Source organism: Coptis chinensis, chromosome 7, assembly GCF_015680905.1.
Source record: "Coptis chinensis isolate HL-2020 chromosome 7, ASM1568090v1, whole genome shotgun sequence".
Classification (NCBI taxonomy): Eukaryota; Viridiplantae; Streptophyta; class Magnoliopsida; order Ranunculales; family Ranunculaceae; genus Coptis; species Coptis chinensis.
In genome coordinates, this window is record NC_141462.1 from 1,185,986 (window position 1) to 1,206,901 (window position 20,916).

The 20,916-nt window shown below is 34.9% G+C and overlaps 1 protein-coding gene and 1 long non-coding RNA gene across 3 annotated transcripts; one reads left to right on the forward strand and one right to left on the reverse strand.

The window, feature by feature from the left end:
• The first annotated feature begins 347 nt into the window (after nucleotides 1-347).
• LNO1 (Nuclear pore complex protein) lies at nucleotides 348-14,613 on the forward strand. 2 transcript variants are annotated; one of them, XM_086571001.1, is made up of 17 exons: nucleotides 348-647; nucleotides 721-917; nucleotides 1,007-1,178; nucleotides 1,719-1,865; nucleotides 2,529-2,653; nucleotides 3,222-3,334; nucleotides 4,231-4,373; nucleotides 5,187-5,349; nucleotides 5,706-6,807; nucleotides 7,342-7,494; nucleotides 7,973-8,030; nucleotides 10,204-10,337; nucleotides 10,430-10,554; nucleotides 10,782-11,133; nucleotides 12,083-12,269; nucleotides 12,359-13,342; nucleotides 13,484-14,613. In XM_086571001.1, exons 1-17 carry the CDS (start codon nucleotides 434-436, stop codon nucleotides 14,320-14,322), a joined length of 5,208 nt encoding a protein of 1,735 aa, XP_086427127.1. In that variant the 5' UTR covers nucleotides 348-433; the 3' UTR covers nucleotides 14,323-14,613. The 2 variants fall into 2 exon arrangements, with proteins under 2 accessions (XP_086427127.1, XP_086427128.1); XM_086571002.1 differs by having other exon boundaries at nucleotides 13,487-14,613.
• Nucleotides 14,614-18,597: 3,984 nt separating this feature from the next.
• On the reverse strand, nucleotides 18,598-20,031 carry LOC147485042 (uncharacterized). The gene is made up of 2 exons (XR_015203001.1): nucleotides 19,125-20,031; nucleotides 18,598-19,028 (listed from the first exon to the last, which is right to left on the reverse strand). It is a non-coding gene; the product is annotated as an uncharacterized LOC147485042 (long non-coding RNA).
• Nucleotides 20,032-20,916: the final 885 nt, after the last annotated feature.

Genomic DNA, 20,916 nt, shown 5'->3' on the forward strand with positions numbered 1-20,916 from the left:
AGTGAAAAATTTTTAGTTGAAACTTTTCACATATAAATTGTAGGATAAATTTAAGTAAACCTCCTAATCAAATTTCATAAATTATTGTACGACAATTTTTTTTTTTTTTTTGGTTTACTATCAAAGCAAAACTAAAAAAATTCAAGATGTTTTCTGCCCAATACAAATTCAAGCTAGATTATGCTGTTTTTCATTATGCGAAAAAGCAATTCAAATTAGAAGGGAAATTACTTATTAGTTATTACTAGTGATAATAATATTACGATAAATTCAATTCAATTCCAAAATTATCGTGATATTTCAATTCACGATATTTTGAAGAATTGCTATAAATAAGCAAACCCAAAACATTTTCTCTTCACTCTTCCCGCCCAATTCTTCAAAACCCTAATTCTTCAAATCCCAAAATTAAACACATCAGATTTCAATTCCAATGACAGAAACGAAAGAAGAAGAAAAGAGTATCATCCAATTAGATGAAGAAGTAGAAGGAGACTTAAAAGAATTAGAAGATTTGTTTTTCAAAAAAATTGGTCATTCCATTCCTTTAAAACCTCAACCTTTCAGTTTTGATCTTCAAAACCCACCAACACATCCATTAGCAGTATCAGAAAGCCCTCCGGTTTTATTTCTAGCTCATTCTCAAGGTAATTTTTGTAATTTTTATTTATTTATTGTGAATTAGGGTTTTATCTTATTAATTGAATTGCAATTTGTTAGGGTTTTATGTGGTGAGAACTAAGGATGTTATCCAAGGGGCGAAAGAGAGAAAGGGATGTTGTATTGAGGAAATGAGTGTTGTTAATGTACAAATTGGTAGAGTGAATATTGTAGCTGTGTCGAGAGATTGTTCGACATTGGCGGCTTGTGTTGGTGCGAAGATTTACTTTTTTGAGATTGAGTCGCTTTTGAATAAGGTATAATGTTGTTGAAATTTTGAATTTGCTGTTGTGGTTGTTGTTTTGGATTTTGTGGTAATTGTTTTTGTGTTTTTGTGATTGTGAAGGAACAAGAACCGTTATATTCGTGTTCGATTGATGAATCTAGCTATGTGAGGGATTTTCGGTGGAGGAAAAAGAAATCAAAGACTTCATTTGTAGTACTGTCAAGGAATGGCAAGCTTTACCATGGAGATCTTGATATTCCTCTTAAGGAAGTCATGGACAATGTTGATGCTGGTTAGTTTTGCACTGTTTAGATGTGTTTATCGGCATTTTTTGTGTTAGTGATGAATGTTATGAAGTAATGTCATTTTCATAGCTGCCCCTTTGTTTTGATATCCATATTTCGTTTTTTCTCTTTAATTGCAGTAGATTAAGATATGAGAAACATAATAGTTGAGAGACACGATAAATAATTAAAAAACTATGGGGAAAAGAAAAATCTAAAAGCCTAGTTTGTGAATAGACTGTAGTTTACGGGCCAAAAAGGAATTGAAGTCTTTGCCCTTACTCTTTAGTATTATACGTTGAAAGTTCTCTTCTACAACAAATCTCATTTTTCTTCACCAAATAGCTTGCCCAATACAGTTTCAAATCCAATCTTTCAGACTTCAACGCCTAGGGTAACAGCGTTATTCTTTCGTAAAATTGCCCAAGGACAACTATTGCATGTTCTCAGTAAACAACTTGTGTAGTTCTATCTTCTCAATTTCATTCGTTCAATGTAATACAGGATTTTGTTTATTTGCTCATTCTAACTTGGGGCTCTCCTCATAGTTGACTGGAGTACTGAAGGCAATTGTATTGCTGTTGCAAAGACAAATTACTTAAGCATCTTTTCATCGCGATTCAGGGAACGCTTCACATTGTCCATACCGTTAAGCTCATGTGTTGGAGACACTGATTCAAAATGCACCGTTAAAGGTACATTGCCTATTAGATGTTTCAACAATATTATTTCTTAGTTTTCCTATTTAGTTGGATGAAATATATCTTTTGTTTCTCGTTCTTTTATGTAATATACTTTATTTTTTATAATGCAATTCATAAAACTTTATAAGAATTGTAAGGTTATCAATTTTTTTCTCAACCATCCTTTGGTCATAGTAGTATCTGTTCCTTGTAACTCTTTAGAGAAGGCTCAGGATCTTACTGGATGTGTCCATCTAACGGTAATATGTATCTTGGAATGTCTGGACATTGGTTTTGAAGTAACAACTTATTTCAGTTCAAGTACACATGTTTGTGTTTTCTTGAGAGGATTGACTTAATATTTTTTTCCAGCTTTCCTTTTTTTTTTCCTGGTATTATTGTTATTTTAATGTAAAAAAAACGTGATTCGAAGCTTCAAACGGTGAACTTGAATCATGTATTAGCATGATAGTGATAAACGTAACGTTCGAACAGCATGTCCCCAGTCGTTTGAAAGATGCATTTTCCTCCAATAAAAGCAGAGTTTTAGAAAAGGAAGAGGCAGGAAATGCTCATTGTTGTTTTTTGTGAATTGTTGTATCTTCACATGCATATGACAAATAGTGTCGATCTGTTTGTTGTACAATTAAAAGTGTTCGTGTGGAATTGTTTCAGTGGATTCGATCAACTGGGTTCGTGAAGATTGTATTGTTCTAGGATGTGTTCTGGTAACTGAAGATGGCAAGGAGGACGGCTATCTTATCCAGATAATTTCTAGTAAAGATGGAAAAATTTCAGAGGTTAGTTCATCAAAACTGGATCTTCATCTCATCTGATTATTAAGGAGGAGGTATATAATATGATTCTTATTATCTTTTGAAGTTAATTGTAGCAAGGAAAAAGAAAAAGAAGAAAAACGAGCGAAAGTCGCATGCCTTTTTCTATTTGAAGTAGGACTGAATATGAAGAAATATAACTTTGTTGAAAGGAACTCTTCTTTTTGCCCTTTCTGGAGTTGCATTGAGAATACTCTGTTTGATTACAAGATACCTAACCTGGTGATGACCTCACGTTCCACTATATTGACACTGGAGGAGTTATAATTGAAAATAAGACTTATTATATATGATTCTCGTTGAAAATCCATAGCTTTCAATCTCCTTCCGTCCTTCTCTCCTCCCTTCCCCATATCCCCTCCTTTTGTCTTGTTATACGCTTGCAACCAATCATCACATAGTGTGTATTACACCTATTGATATTTAGAAAGATAGAATGTTTTAAATCTATGGGGCAATCACATGTCAAAATTTGCATATTTTTGCTCATAATGAAGGCTGGGTTCTGAATTAGAAAATAATTTTTCTGTAGGTTTCATCAAAGCCAGTTGTCTTATCATTTGATAGAGCATTTGCAGCCATTGATGATGATATGATGCCCTTTGGATCTGGACCACATTTGTTCATGAACTATTTGGAGCACAGGTATGACTAAAATGGTATCATCATCTCTGATGAATTTCATCGTGGCATACTTCTACTTTACAATAGTAACTGCTTATTTACCTTTTTTAGTGAGGCTCATATCTGTCATTTTTTCTTGTATTCTGAAAGTGGTGTGCCTGCTTTAAAAGGATTTGCTTGTCATGTATTACTGAGTGCAAACCAGAACAGTTTCAGGTTAAGTAATCCGTTCTGAGAGTTTCTGGAGATATGCTAGAGCATCACCAATGAGGATGTTTAAAACACTTTTAGTCTAAATTTACACAATTCTCTCTAAAAAACCTCTGGCAATATGAAAGTGGAAAATGACTTTTCACTTAAAATTGTTTAAATGATTGTTTAAAATTGAACATAGGTTTACACATTTTAAAACCCCATCAGTTCTACCTACCATCTACTTCAAAAAATGGGACTCCACAAGTTTTTCATTCTCATTATTTTAAACCAATGGGAAGCCAACACCACTTGTTTTTGCTCGTTTTGCAGAAAGATTCCATTGGTTTGCTCTTGGATGTGTTTTTTTACCCATTAGAGCCATTGTGTCAAAACTCGAAAACACATGTGGCTCTTATGTGGAGCCTATTTGGCTTTATAAATTTACACAACCCATTGTTGATGCGGTTGTGGTTTTCATCAGCAAATAATTCATCAAGGCAATTGCAATGTGATCCCATTGTCTGATTATTTTATGAATCTTGTTAGTAGTAATTAAGGGATCTTGATTAGTGTTCATATCCAGTTCGATGTAGGAAGATGGATCTGGAATCTAATATAAGAATTTGCATTTGATAAGTAGACTTGGTATCATTTACAGTTTTACACTAGGTCACTAGCTAGTTGAGTAGTTTATTTCTCATATCTAATTCTTCTTATGGCAGGGAGCTTGCACTAGTTGCCAATAGAAAAAACAGAGATCAACATATTGTTTTGTTTGGTTGGTCTTTAGATGATGAGCAAGACGAAGCTGCACTTGTTGAGCTTGTTCAAGAAGACCGTTGGCTCCCAAGGATCGGGCTTCAAGGTCAAAATTTTATTGAAGGATTTAAAGTAACTGGCATCTGTTTTTATGTTATTAAACTATGTATAAACTTACAAATTTCTTATCGATTTGTTATGAATTAGGATTGTCTCCTATATATATCCTAATGCTTGTGCTCATTATTGATTTAAGTTTCTGGATAAGGTCATTCGTTACTAATTAGTGGTTATGGCTGATAACTTGATACCATTTGACATTCAATTTATGCCAATATTGATCCCTTTTGACTGGTAAAGAAATTTGATGGTACAAAATCTTCTCACAAGTTGGTGGGGATGGAAAGATCTACAAATATTTAAAACCTATAACAGGGTAGTATAAGGAATGGCTCACCATCTTCTTGAAAACTTTATCATGTCAACACAACAACAATAAAGAAGCCTTGAGTCCTTGACAGTAATGGTTAGTTTTAGGCGATAAATGTAGTGAAAATTTTGACGCAGTAAAGAAGCCCTTACCTTTGTATGTTCTTCCAGTTGAAGCGATATTTCAACATGCTCCTTGACAGTAAAAAATCGAGTCATTCTAAAGGGGATACAGCTGATACATGCAATTTTGACAATGTATTTCATGGACGATATGGAATTATCTGAAACACCAAAAGATCACACTAATAGCGAGGTGATCCGACACATTGACCACTGAATTTGAGCGTATAATATATAGCATATATGGTTGTTCAAACTCATTTAAGATGCTTACGTAGGAGAAGGGTATCTTTTTTATCAAGATACTGGAGCATTTTCATTTCCATTTTTCCTTAAATATTACTTAAATATATTTGTTTTGGTCCAGATGACGAAGAGGATAATTTGGTTATGGGATTTGGTCTTGATAAGGTATCCTTGTATGAGAAAGTTGAAGTCATGATTGGCGTTGAACATAAAGAACTTTCTCCATATTGCATTTTGCTGTGTCTCACTCTTGATGGGAAGCTTTTAATGTTCTATGTTGCAGGGTGAGTCGTCTATATGTTATTGTTATCATCTTATATATGCCGATATACATATTTATGAAGAGTTGCTCAGTAAAGGCACTGAAGTTTCGTGCGTACTGTAGTGATGCTATTATTTTATACATGCTTTCTCTTAAACGGACATGACATGTTCGTCGAAAGCTTATAAGTGTCTTCATAAGCTTATACAGTGTCGTCCCAAAACCTTTTAGTTTACGGCTTATTAACTTGTTTAACGGACGACACTGTATAAGCTTATGAAGACACTATATAAGCTTCCGACGAATGTTCGTTTAAGAGAAAGGCTGTTATTTTATATATTTATATTTTGACTGTCCTTGAGTCATTCTGTTTTGTAGAGTTGAAGAAATTCCTGACTCTCCCAAGACTGCATCTACCCTTTCTGATGGGGAAGATGATTCTTTGCCTGTCTTGCCTGTTGCATGTGATACTTCCAAGACCTCTTCAAGGTTTGAGGAAGACAGAGAGAAAGGGACAGTTTTATATGTCAAGTCACCTCAAAAGAGCCAAGAGGAACTTCAGACAAAAGGAGGTGGTAACATTTTGAAAGAAAGTGAACTCCAAGTAACTGAGCTTAATGACTTTTCAAAGACGTCATCACATGTTGATCTATCTAACAAGGAAACAGGTACTAACTTCAGCAAGCTGTTTGGTTTGGCTGCTGAGAATAAAGGAATGTTGCAGCCACTCTCTTCAAAACAGGAATCAATAACTTTTTGTGATTTGGCTTATACTGGTCCACAATCATTGATTTCTGGAAGGCCAAGTTCAGGTTTACAGAAGTCATCTGAAAAATTACTGCTTTCCGAAATTGATGTGTTTAAAGATTCCAGCAAGTTGGAAACTCAGAAAACTGTGTTTGCTTCACCAAATGTTGTGGGGACTAATTCTTTAAGTGAAAATATTCCAAGCACCGTCCAATCAAGTTATAAGGATTCACTGGGTAGTGACGTGTTTAGTAATGATTTTTCTAGAAACCTTCAAAGAGATGGCTCTCAGAGTGCGTCGTTTGGTTCACAATCCAGCCATAAACTCTCACCCTCAGATGCGTTCAAATCTAGAACAGCTTCTAGTGAAGTCAATAGAGTTCAACATACTGGTTCAAGAATGGGAAATACTGGTCAGGTCACTGGAAGCCAAAGTTCTTCTGAGATTCGATATGGTAACATCTCAAACATAAAGGACCCAAATGCTGTCCTCAAATTTCCAGTCCATACTTCTGGTAAATCCACTCATACTGAAGGACAGAAATATCCTGTGGGGGCAGCAAAGTTGGAATTAGAACTGGGTATAAGTAGCTCGCAGGTTTCACCATATGGAGACTCTGCATCTAATATTTTACCGAAATTTAAGTTGCAGCCTTCCCAGGAAAATCTTAAGAATTCGCAGTCCTCCCGTGGGACAGCCTTGGAACGAGGGTTATCAAAGAACTTTGGCAATGTAATGTATCCGCCTATCTTTTGCTCATTGTACCAATGTTATGCATAAAATTTGTTTTCGTTAATGGTTATCTTTCTTCAGTTTACGTTTTTTGAAAAGAGTGGCACTGGTACAAGCCTAAACAATACATTGTATTTCTAGTAATTCACATTTATATTTTGCACTTTCTTATGTTATTTAGAGGAAAAGGAACAACAAACTTTTCTGTATTGTTTAATTGATGAACATTTGACAACTAAAGTCGGTTTCTTTTGCTTCACCGTGTTTCAGTTTAATAAGAGATAACTGTCAAAATACAAATAAGATTCTTATTTGATTTGATTTTTTTATCCTTTTGAGGCGCGCTGAAAATTTTCTTATTGCAAAAACCACCAAAAATACTTCATTTATGTCAACAATCATATTCACAAATTTAAATGTTCTCAACAATAGCTTGCCTTAATTCATGATCAGTTTAATTTATGGAGTTAGTTGATTACCATATTAACATAGATATTTCCCTTTTCACTTAGCTAGTATTTTGCTCTGTTTCAGGTCAATGAGATGGCCAAGGAACTGGATACCCTGTTGGCAGACATTGAAGGAGATGGTGGTTTCAGGGATGCCTGCATGCTTTTCCAAAAAGATTCAGTTTTAGGAGTAGAGCAGGACCTGGAGAATCTTGCAGATAGAGGCAGAGTTTGGAAAGTAATATTCTATATTTAAACTTCTTTGCTCCATTCTTGTTCTGCTTTATATTATGTTTTCCAACTTGTAAATAGATATAGCTTTCACTCTGTCACACACATATGCTTTATTTGCTAAGTTGTATGCCTCTACACTTCTACAGTGTCATCTGTTTATGCTAACATGGTGTGAATTCCGAGTGCAGTTTTCTTTTCCCTTCTGTATTTAGAACATGCTAAAGGACTAAACATAGGCTTTGAGCCTTCGAAAAATGTTCCTTTACTTTTACCTTCAAACCATGTGTCTGCATCTCACAAGACAGTATTCTGTCTCTTGTTTTGCTTAGTTTGCTGCATATTCATCATGTATCCCCTATAGTCCTGTTCTTTGTTGCTGTTATTCTTGTTTTTTTTTTCTTGGCTAGGTCTTCAAAAAACAAGAACAATAAAAAAATAGTCACGTTTGAGCATCAAAACTCACTGGTCTCTGAACTTTGTAGAACAAGGTGGAGGAACAGCTGGAGGGCGTCCAGCATCTTCTAGATCAAACCATACAAGGTATTTTGATTTTGAATAAAATAGCTGTTGTAGATTTCTTCTGTATTGGCTCCTATTATGTTGAGAAAATTGAAATATGCATTATCGTTCATATAAATAAACTGCTGAAAGAACGATGTTTGCATAGAATATTTGTTGATGTTTAAGTTGGTATTTGTAGCATGAAGCACCAAAAGTTTTAGGGTATAAGTTGATGGATGCACTTGAAATTTTCATATGCAATGGTCGGACAAGCTTTATATATATAGTACATATAGTTTTACAATAAATATAGTTTAGTACATTGGAAATGAGAGAGGGAACATATATATATATATACTATACGACTATATTAATATTAAAGGGAAAAAGAAGAAGAGAAATTAACATCTGAAAGACAATACAAGAACAGAAGTAAACATCAATGGTGAACCTACCAAACTGAGTGTCTCTCAATACCTTGAAAAACACACCTTCAGACATCTCATTTAGGTGGCTTCCCCTTAAGTCAGTTGTCGTTTGCTGCCCTTCCCCAGAAGAAAAGCTTCCAGGTAAGAGAGGACTATACAAACCCATCAACACAACAAGAGAAACATGCCTTACTTGGGTGTTTCAGAATACTGCCCTAGAAAAGTGAAAATATCGTCTAACAGAATCAAATTTACAATACCAAGGACACGTTTCTCATCCCATAACAATAAAACGAATAATTCTGATATTGCTCATTTGTAGCATGCCAAATGGACGTATCATAATTTCCAAATAACAGCTTCAAACTTTGGAAATAACATCTCCAAATGGATTGGAGTTCTTTTAGTAATAGTTTTAAATTTCTAATTGGAAAGTAGTTTGTCTAGACATGACGTGCTTCAGAGTCTGATTAGCTGAAGTTGTACATATAGTGGATCTTGTGATTCTTGGTCAATTTATACTTGTGTTCTGTATCAATTTATTGAGCTTTATTAGTGGCTGTGCCTAAATAGCTCCAGTTATCCTATTTGTTATTGCCATGGAAAGCGGACACAAATTGCCGATATTCAGTTCTTTCCATAGCCTATCTGGCTTTTAATATTGTAGTAATTTGACATACTTGTTTAGTAGAGTTCACAAAGATTTTACTGGTGGTGATCTTGAGTGGACTTCAGTTATAAAATCCCCAATCTTTTAGCGTTATTTAGGTTTTGGTCTTCCCAATAATGTCATATTTGATTTTTGGTACACAAAAGATTGTTTATTAGATTTTTGTCCTCCTGATTAACAGTTGACCCTGTTGACCGTTTCTAGGCTGTTGTGTTTTTCTGAATACCCAACTTACTCTTATTCGTTAGCAATAATATAATTTTACTATTCTTCTATAAATACATTCATTTAGCTTTTGGTCCTTCCGCCATTAATAGACAACATCAAACTTATTACTTCTTTACCTTGGGTGCAACAATGATACAACACCATTTCCACCAATCCTCGTTCCCACCACTTTTAGAGCTTCTCATGTGCAAGTCAAGTTGTGAGCTATTATAGGCATATAGAAAACTATAGGAGGAAGACTAACAGGAGGAAGACCAAAACCTACTGTGAACTAGCCGTTGCAAGTTCGAAAAATTTCCAACTGTCATATCCTACTGCCTATGAGTAAGGTTGTTGATGAAAAACAGAATCGATAGAAAGAAGTAAAGGGAAAGGAGATGGGTTGAAGTAGTGTTGTAATCGTAGTTGCACCTTAGGTAAAGAACTTTTATGTTTGATGTTTTCCATTATTGGCGGAAGGACCAGAAGCTAATTATAAATCTATATGGAGGGACCAAAAGCTAAACGAATGTATATATAGTAGGACTAATATTTTGATTTTGCTCACATAAGGGTGGGTTGGGTATTCAGAAGTATCTAACAGCCCAGATACGGTCGACTCAGTCAACTGTTAGTCAGGAGGACCCAAACCTACTAAACGATCTTTTCGTACCAAAGCTCAAATGTGGCATTATTAGGAGGCCCAAAACCTAAATAACCCCATTTTTTAAATTGGGGATTTTAATTTCATTAATTTAGAGTAGAGAAATCTGCTTCATAACTTAATCATGGGACACAAGAACTGTGTTCTGATCACATCTGGAGCTTTTCTTGTATTCATTTTTTTGTGTTGGTATGACCTTGTCAGTAGTGACCATGCTTGGGCTTTTTTTCTTCTTGTTTTTAGTATTGGCGAGAAGAATTTATATGGAAGGCATTGTTAAGCAAGCTTCTGATACTCAGTATTGGGACCTTTGGAACCGTCAGAAGTTAACTCCTGAACTTGAACTGAAAAGAAGACAAATCTTAAAAGTAAACCAGGTATAACGTTTTTTTCCTGCTTCAAGAGCTGACGATTACCTTTTTCTATTTGAGCATTCTATTGTATTAATCTCTTTCTCGCCCGCTTCCAGGATTTGACAAATCAACTCGTAGAATTGGAAAGACATTTCAATACGCTTGAGCTCAATAGATTCAGTGACAGTGGTGGAGATTCCATCGGTAGAAGGGTGTTACGCGGTGGCTCAAACCCTTCAAGGTACAAATATATGTTTACTTGTTGGAGTTTCTTAAGTTGCTACTCTTTTTCTTTCGGGTTATGCATAGAAGTCATTTCCAGGCAGATTTGTCATAGTACCCAGTTTTCTGTATGTTGTGTCATGTGGTGATCATGCACAGGATTGCTGAAGGTAAAATTGAGATAAAGTGCTTTAGGGAATATTTTAGGGAAGATACTTTTTAATGTTACAATATTCTTAATTGCAGACGAACTCAAGCCTTCAGTAGATTGTATAACACGATGAGCTCACAATTAGCAGCTGCGGAGCAACTTTCTGAATGCCTGACTAAACAGATGTCTGTGCTAAATATAGAGTCACCCTCTGCGAAGCGGAAGCTTATAGCAAAAGAGTTGTTCGACTCTATTGGCCTTGCCTATGATGGTGACTCTTTCAAATCTCCGGATGTGAAAAAGGTTGTCCATAGCCCAGAATCACTCAATAAAGTCCCATTTTCTTCAGCTAGTTCTGCCATTAAAGAGCAGTCTTGGAGAAACCCATCGAGTGTTGTGAAGAGTTTTGAACCAGAAACTGCGAGGAGGAGAGTCTCATTAGATCGGGTAAGTGGGTAGCAATTCTTGTACTATTTACTTGTGCATTGCGCTAGTTTTTGTTTGTTTGTGTGTGCTTGAGCGGGGGAGAGGGGGGTTGTTGCTTTAATTGCTGGACCAGTTATTATCTTTTATCCCAACTAAGCAGAAGGCGAGAGGAAGGAGTACACCTAGGCCAGCTAGGCGCTAGACTATATACTATAAGAGATGAAATAATCGAACTTTACTTCCTATGTATGCATTCGAATTCCCCACCCAAACATATCACATAACTCCACATTCAAAGACAAATAGAAATATGAACTAGTCAAAGTATTTCTTAAGAGGGCACAACATTTTTCCAACCAAACATCTCTCGTAGTTTAAAACACAATTAGAAATATGAACTAGTGAATTAGGTCTTCTTCACCATACCCCTCCAAGACTAATTTCATCGAACTGAAACTCATGCCCCTCCTCTCCGTCCTCTTCCATGTCCTCATTTAAGACAGTCTCATTTGTGAATTTCTCTTACTTCAACATTTCTAGCACCTTCAGTCCTTCACCTAGGCTCTAGAACATTATCCACACTGAATGCTTCTCCAACCATTCCCCAAGTAAGTCCCGAACTTTTACTTGACATCTTCTTCACCACCACCATCCTTTTGTCATACTAACTTCACCAGCAAGTACTACGCCTAGCTGGCTAGCTCCCTCTCCCCTCTCTTCTTGTTCACTGGAGATAGTCTAGAGTCTAGACCATACCCTTGGCTACTACTAATCTAGTTGTATTAATCTGACCTAGTTGCACCCCCGAGCCTAGTCATCCCAGGCAATTCTCTTAACATTTAGAGGCCTGGGCGAGTTGGCAAGGCACCGTCTAACACCTACGGGACTGTCTAGTGTTTTTCGTAGTTAAGATTATTATCAAGATCGTTTTATTATTATTACTTATTAATAAATGGTTTTGGATGAATAGAGCTGGGCTAGTTTTGAGCCTCCAAAAACAACTGTTAAGAGGATGTTGCTGCAAGAAGAACACTCAAAGCCGACTGCAAATAAATCACCTTTGATGATAAATAAAGAAGGTTTGAAGCAGTCACCGTCCTTGCATTCGTATGTGAACAGTAATCAGTCTAGCAGATTCCAGCTTCAGGCTGAACAAGGTATTTGCCCGTCTGATGTAGACACTATTTTGGTTGGATTTTTTACTATTTTCTTGCAACATTATTCCTTACACTTACTTTTGTTGTAGATAATCTTAGTAAAGCCTCAAAGCAGAACTCCCCAACGTCATTCAAATGGTCTAATAACCTTTCTGGGACATCACAGTCTCTAAAATCTTCTGTAATGCAAGTAACTCAGAGAAGCAATCTTCCATCTTCATCGTTGGTATTGGATTCAAGATCATCTCCATCCGAAGTTCAGATCAACAAACCGGGGACTTTCGGCTTGGTTTCAGACAGGTCAACCATTGGAATGGGTCGTGCCAACCAATTGGAGTATTCCCAGGTCCAGCCAATATCATTTTCAAATGCAACATCAAAGTTGCCTCTAGAGAGTTCATCAAATCAAACATCCTCAACTACCATACATGTGCCTTCACAGATACTGGCATCACCAAATGAATCGTCAGTGAGCAAGCTGTCTAATGTCAATCATGGAGATACTGCTCAGGCAAAAGCAAAATCTAGTTCAATGAATTGCCCAGAAGTCAGTCAAGAAGATTCAGTCACTGTACCTGTTAAGAGTCTCAACTCACAATTCAGTCTGTTCAGCTCACCTGCTGTCAGTTCTCATGAAAAGTGTTCCCAACCTATCAACAACGAAGCCCAACCAGGAGTATCATTGCGCAAAACATCCGCCCCATCAAATCTATCATCCTCTTCATCTCCTATGTTCTCTGTAAAATCTGAAGCCACTATTAACCCCTCTATAGATGCTAATAAAAAATTCCCATCAGCATCCTCTCATTCAACTTCATCCCATTCCACTCCCTCCCATGTTTCTCCTAGTCCCTTCTCCTCGCAAGCTACAAATCAACAGGTTCATCCATCTACAAATGTAAAGTTAGAGGTTCAACCTACTGAGCTTAAGCCCGTGATTCCACCTATGGAACCTAAGCCTACTATCAGTGGATTAAGTACAAAGTTTGATGTCGATACCACTTCACAGCCCGAGCCTCAGAGTGGCAAATTTAATTTTAGTCCTGAAACAGCTGTAGCACCAGCACCTGCAGGTAAAAGTTATGACTGGGGGGTTGACATCTGGAAACCAGCCCAATTTGCTTATCATTGAGTTTGCTATTATAATATGTATATATCTCGTGATTTTCATTGTTGAACAAAAATGTTATTTGCTGAACTTATTTGATTATTAGCAGATGTTTCGACTACTATTGTTGCAACTGATAGGAAGAATGGAAGTCCAGATCTTACTGCTACTCAGGAGGACGAAATGGAGGAGGAAGCTTCTGACCCGACTGCTAACTTGAGCTTGGGAAGTCTTGGTGGTTTTGAACTTGGAGCTGCTCCCACGTCAGCTGCGCCAAAATCCAATCCATTTGGTCTTACGTTTCCGAATACTGCAGCAAACCCAGCAAGTTCTCCATTTAATTTGACAGTACCCAGTGGGGAGCTGTTTCGGCCTGCATCTTTCAGTCTACAGCAGCCTTCTCAACCAGCGAACATGAGTGCATTCTCTAGTCACTTCACTGTCCCTGAGCCTACAAAAAGTTTTTTTGGGCAGCCAGCTCAGATTGGTCCTGGGCAGCAAGCACTAGGATCAGTACTTGGTGCTTTTGGACAATCAAGACAGCTGGGCACAAGTTTACCAGGGACTGGTTTTGCATCTGCAAGTGGATTTGGCAGTGGTGGGTTTGCAAATGCTGGTACTCCATCTGGTGGGGCAAATGCTGGTACTCCATCTGGTGGGTTCGCAAATGCTGGTACTCCATCTGGTGGATTTGCCAATGCTACTACTGGAGGGTTTGCTGGTGTTGCTTCTACAGCTGGTGGCTTCTCTGGTGTTGCTTCAGGTGCCATGGGTTTTGCTGCTGCTGCTGCCTCTGCGGGTGGATTTGCAGGAGCCGCAGGTGGTGGTAGTGGATTTGGGGGCTTTACCAACCAACAAGGAGGTGGTGGATTCTCTGGCTTTGGTAGTAATCCAGCAGGAACTGGACAACCGCCATCCCAGCTGTTTACGCAGATGAGGAAATAGCTGGTGCTTCAAATAACAGAAGGCAAACACTGTTAGATGGGTTATGATTGTACTGTCGTGCCATTGTGTTGTAAAGTTATGATTTCTAAATTAAGTTCCAGCAGCCAAACTGACTTCAATAGCTGAAGAAATGTTTGTAAAGTCTACGTTTCATATTTCATATGCAGAGGAGCATAGCTAGTAAATTCGTGGACGGCAAAATTTCGATACGGAAATTATTTGCTTAAGATTTGAAATGTTTAACAATAATACTTTTAAATATTCAGTCTAATAAAATGCTAATGGCAAAAATATGATATACGTGTTTTAAACGGGTATAATATGAATGCCTTATTTTGAAATTTTGGCTATATATATTTTCATTTAAAATTTGATATATAGTGGGTTTTTTTTTACTTTTGTCTTTTTTAAAAATTTTATTCATGAACAAAATAATACCAAGTTGAAATTTTTAGTTCTACTTACTATTTAAATACTTCCTATATTAATTGCCAAAGAGGATCTTTTCCTCTAACCATTATGAGCACTTTCAAAAAGTAAAAAAATGGTGGAATATATCTTCTACCTATGTCTTCAAGAAGTATTTTGTTCTTATTATCAAGTCTACTCATTTAGAAGTTTCTTTAGGTTGACCGAGTTTTTTAAGCTATTAAATAATTTGACTTTCCAATTCCAAATTCCAATTTTTCAAAATTCAACTTCCAATTAGGGGTGCCAATGGGTACCGATTACCCGAAACCGAAACCGAATGTTTCGATTCTTCTGGGTAAAATCCGAACCGAAAACCGTTAAACCGAATAGTAAAAAATCCGTGGGTACCTAAACCGAAACCGGAACCGATTATTATGATTTTGATATTTAAAATTTAGTATTATTTTTCATTTAAAATAATCAAACTCATACATTATAATATAAAATATATTTTTTACGTGTAAAAGTCTATTAAATATACTAGCAAACTGACACGTGGCTACGCCACGTGAGCGGGCTGTTTTTTTGGGCAGTGGTAATGTTGTAATTGTTCACAAAAAATGAGGGCAATGTTTCAATTTCGAAAAGAGGAGTCCACGTGTCAGCTTTTTGGACAGTGGCAATATTGCAAATATTTGCAAAACTTAGGATAATGTGCTAAATCAAGGGGGAAACGTCTAAATTTTACCGGTCAAATACCGGTCTTACCCTTCCATAACATATCTTATTTACGTATTTACCTTTTAATAAAATTGTAATAACCAAATATGTTCAGGGGTATAAGAGGAAAATATCACTGTTCACGAGACAGTTTTCTTTAAAGTAGTTAGATATAACATAATAATGAATGTGTGTTGTTAAATGTATATTTTATAACTATACGTTAAACAAGTGTATCATAGATGTTAATAATAATGTCAATGTATCTATTATGAATTAACTAATATATTTATATTTATTAACTTATGCACGTGTATATTTAAATAGGATATACATGCTTGATATATTGTGGTATACGCACTTATTATAAGCCAATATATAGTGTTCATGTTAAAAATTAGTGATGAGATGTAATTGTAAGACGTATGTACTCGCATGTTCGATTTAAAATGTGAGTTAATACACGTGTACAAATATATGTGTATGCACGTAAAATATATTAAGGTAACAAATATATGTGATTGTACGTATATACGATCGAGTTAATACAAGGAAACAAATATATGTGTATGCACGTAAAAAAAAATCAAAATTATAAGGTTAGATATTTGATTATTTTAATTTCTATATGGTTTAAATTATCACATGAATAGTAAATGTTTTAACGTGTATGATTGATACGTATTCATAAATTGATGTAAATATGATTGTTGATACATCACTAATTATATATAAAATATTATCATGTAGGAAAATAAAAAAAAAATAAAAATAAGTTTTAGTATTTAAATGATTGAAATTGTTTAATAATCATAATAAAAATAAATACTCGAATTAAAACCGAAACCGATAAAAACCCATGGGTTTTTATGGTTTTGGGTTGGGTTCTATAATTCTCATACTAAAACCATTGAGAACCGAAACCGATAAAACCGCAAATAGTAAAACCCAAATCGAAACCACTAAAACCCGACCCGTTGGCACCCCTACTTCCAATATAAAAGCCTATTTTTTTGAATTTCAATAATCCGGACATTATAATTCGGCAATAATAAGCCCAGCCCAAGAAATTCGCGAATTAAACCACATCTTTCAAAACTTCGCCGACTTATTCATTTTATTCACAAAACCTTATAATACGTGAATAATTCGTGAATTAAACGGCGAATTACTAGCTATGCAGAGGAGTACTATTAACATTGACTACCCTGCTTACAAGAGTAAGAAGTTATTTCATGGCACGAGTGACCAAGATTTGAAGAAAAAAGAAAAACGGAGAAGCAAAATTTGGAACATCCTCAACTTGATGGAGAAGTAATTGCTTTGTTTGAATCTGTACATGGCTAAGGTTGAGAGACTTTATAAAACAATGGAAACCTTCAAATAGAACTCCCCAACTGAGGCATTGAAGTTCTGTTTTATAGCTGAGTAGTTCCTCACTTCCTTGTAGGCACTTGTGTATATTCACTAATGCAATCGTGACCATGTGCACCGAGACACAAACGACTGAAACGAGACTATTAGAGTATGTTTAAGAAGACGCATTACAGGACGAAGTAGAATCATAATCTACTCACCATAGTGCCAATTATAGATGCAACATTATAACCTGTTCCACCAAAACAAAAATGAACCATTGCATCGTGGATAATTGGATCACCAAAGGAACCAGATCATCTCTGGCAACAAAATCGAAATATAATCAAAGTTGGTATTCGAGATTGCCAAAGATGATATTCGACGTTGCAAGTGTTGTCCACAATCATAGATAGATATAGGGGTGCGTGTGGGGACAGTTGCACCCCCTGAGATTAGAAAAACTCCACTATCACATAACTAATTGTCTAAAAAAAAATTTTAACTATAAGGACTCGCACCCCTAATTTTTTTAGTAAACTTTCACTACCACACTCCCAAAATTTTCACAATTATAGTAAGAATATTATCAATAAAAAAAATAGTATGAAAAAAAAAACTAATAAAAAACATTCTAATAAACCAACTTTTTTTTACTTCTCTTTTTGCCCTTACAAAATTATTATTTATCATTTATTTTGAGTTCAAAACCATTAAATAGACGCAAATGTGTATTTGAATGTTTTATGGGTTGATGAGACTAAAACAAATAGCAAAAAGCCCAAGGTCAATTTGTATAATTCTAATCACCCATAACAAACTCGTATGCTCTCCTTCCTTTCTTTCACTCTCAATTCTTACACAAACGGTCAAACCTCAACAACAACAATAACAATAATAATAATAATAAATAAATAACAAAAAACAAAAAACAAAAAACACAAATTCATAAAGGATTTGTGGCGTAGCTTGTTGCACGCTTATCATAATTATTTGTAAAACTCATTATCATTATCAATAAATTTTTCACTTAAAAAAAAACAAAATAATTTTTTATTTTCAATGTTAATCTTTTATAAGCCTATATAATATTATATAATATTATAATGTTATATATAATATTATAATTCTATATAATGTATATAAACTTATAACATTATAGGAAGTTAACAATTTGTTGAATTGTTGTAGACTTGTATATAGATTATATAATATATAACATTATAGGAAGTTAACATTATAATAGTATTACTAGACTATATAATTTGTTAGGAAATTTGTTAGTAAATTATATAATTTGGTGTAGGAAATGTCTAGTAATTTGTTACTAGACTATATAATTTGTTGTAGGAAATTATAATAGTATTACTAGACTATATAAATTTTTGTAGGAAATTATATAGTATTACTAGACTATATAATTTGTTGTATGAAGTTAACATTATAGGAAGTTAACAATTTGTTAAATTGGATATAAACTATATAAATGTATATAGACTATATAATGTATATAGACTTATAACATTATAAGAAGTTAACAATTTGTTGAATTGTTGTAGACTTGTATATAGACTATATAATGTATATAGATTTATAACATTATATAGACTATATAATTGTTGTAGGCTTGTATATAGACTTCTAACATTATAGGAAGTTAACAATTTGTTGAATTGTTGTAGACTTGTGGACTAGATTATATTGATATATATATAACATACTCTCTCATATGACATGGCATGTTTCATCATTCACTTGAAAGTGTCGATTCTGGACTCCCCAATCTCCGACTAGAAATTTCTTATCTCATTTATTTTTGTGAAATCGGGCATAGTACATTGATACGTTTGTAAAAAAAATATCTATGTTGATACAAGTGTTAATACGACCTAAGTACGTTGCATATTTCTGTATTTAAGCCTTCTATTACCATGGAACATGAAAAGTTACAACACCTCACCGGATTCACTGTTACTCACAACAATAAGGAGAGTGTCGAACCACTTGTCGCCATCATTCAACTTTTCTGCGTCTGTGCGAGTTTTGTAACACCACTCCTTGAGAATGTTGGAGGCAGACGCGGCATTCACTTGAAAGTGTCAATTTTGGACTCCTTAATCCCCGACTAGAAATTTCTTATCTCATTTAGAAGGCTTGTCTGTTGTCCAGATCATAATTGGAATCCCACCAACTGAAACATAGTCCTCGTAAAACAGCTACTACAACAAAACAATTAAAACAAATGGGTTTATTACTCCTCAAAAACTACAAACAGATGAAAAAACACATATTAAGAATTGAAGGACAATTACTACCTTATTAGCAACACCATCCAAGTCATCTTCTTCCCTCTTCAAAGACTCAACACCTCTTTTCTCTACTCTACCTGCCCTTTTTCCCGCTTTCTCTCTCAACACCTCAGTCAATTTTCCGTACTACTCATTAGTCCTCAAGACAGAAGCTAGAGTCAAGTGAAAAATCAACAATCACCTCATGAAGAGAGGGAAGCAGCTTCCTCACAGACTAAAACCACAGCCAAATAAGCAATCAAACAAAAAAACCCCCATCCGCCACCATCATTAACAACAGACCCACACACGATCAACAAAACAAACCATTCAACAACCATCACAACAACAACAAACATAAACAAATATAAATCATAACATATTCGAAATTATGACAACAAAACCATTAAAAACAACTAAACTATGGGGAAAAAACACGAAATTATGACAAATTTTCAATACCTCGATGATTTCAATCCCCGGCAGCAATGCCAAAAACTTGATGGGTAATTAGTTAGCCTGAATTAATATATGAGAACTATTTTCAACAAATTGATAAATTTTAGTTTAAACCTCATAATCAATTTTCATAAATTATTGTACGACAATTTTTTATATTTTTTTACCATTAAAGCAAAACAAAAAAATTCAAGATGTTTTCTACCCAATACAAATTCAAGCTAGATTATGATGTTTTTCATTATGTGAAAAAGCAATTTAAGTTAGATCACTTTTGTATAACTGTTTAATTACATCTCCGTGGTCGAAGGGCAATTACTACTTACTAGTGCTAGCAAAAGGTACGTATCACGCAAGTTTGCAATTGTGTAGTAGCTATTGTTGACTAAGTTTTAGAATAGTTTATAATTACATTTCTATCCTAAGAAGTCTAAATATTTACTTATCTATTAACATGTGCTAGTTGGAATTTAACATTTTTAATAGGGACAAAAACGTCATAAAAAAGTGAAAAATATACATATCTCTTCGTCACTATATATGATAGGCGGGTATTTAGGAGGCACACTTCTCAACCAAATAGTATATTTCTAATCTCTCTATTTTAAGATTTTAGAACCACCTCCCTTAATTTTTCTAATAAGTTCCCTCATTTTTAAACAATTTACAAAAAACTCTCTCACTTTATTGAAATTAGAAATAGCTTTATATTATTTAAAATAATTTAGAAAATTTCATTCACGTCACTAAAATTATATTCAACCCCTCCTAATGTTTTTATATTATTTTTTAGATTAGAACTAGAATTCAAAAAATCATACTATCCGAGAGATGTTAGAGCTACAGGTTTAAAGACTTGAAAAAACACGGATGCGTAGCACGGTTCACATATTTGTAACTTAGTTAATGATCCAACGCCGCAGCTAATCTTAACCAACTAAGGTTTTCCACTACACAATCCATTACCTTCGCTCTTTAAGCTTTAGTAACAAGTACTAAATATGATTATTCTACACACCACTTAATTCAAAATTGGAAATGATTGATGAGATTGGACAGAAATGATTTATATGCAATAACAACTTTAGAATTGGGATATGATTGCAGGATTTGGGTGTGCATTTGATGGCCTTGTAAAAACATATTAAAGCACTACTGCCCGACCATAGACGAGCATATAGAGCAAAGGAGCTTTTCACTAACATATAGTGTGACGCTTTACTCCATGGTATTGACACTTGTTGACATAAATTTTCGATTTGATGGAATACTAGTATACTACATGTCTACATGCGTGATTCAATAAAACAATACACGTAATCCAATGCATATAAGGTTAAGAGGAATATGTCAATATCCT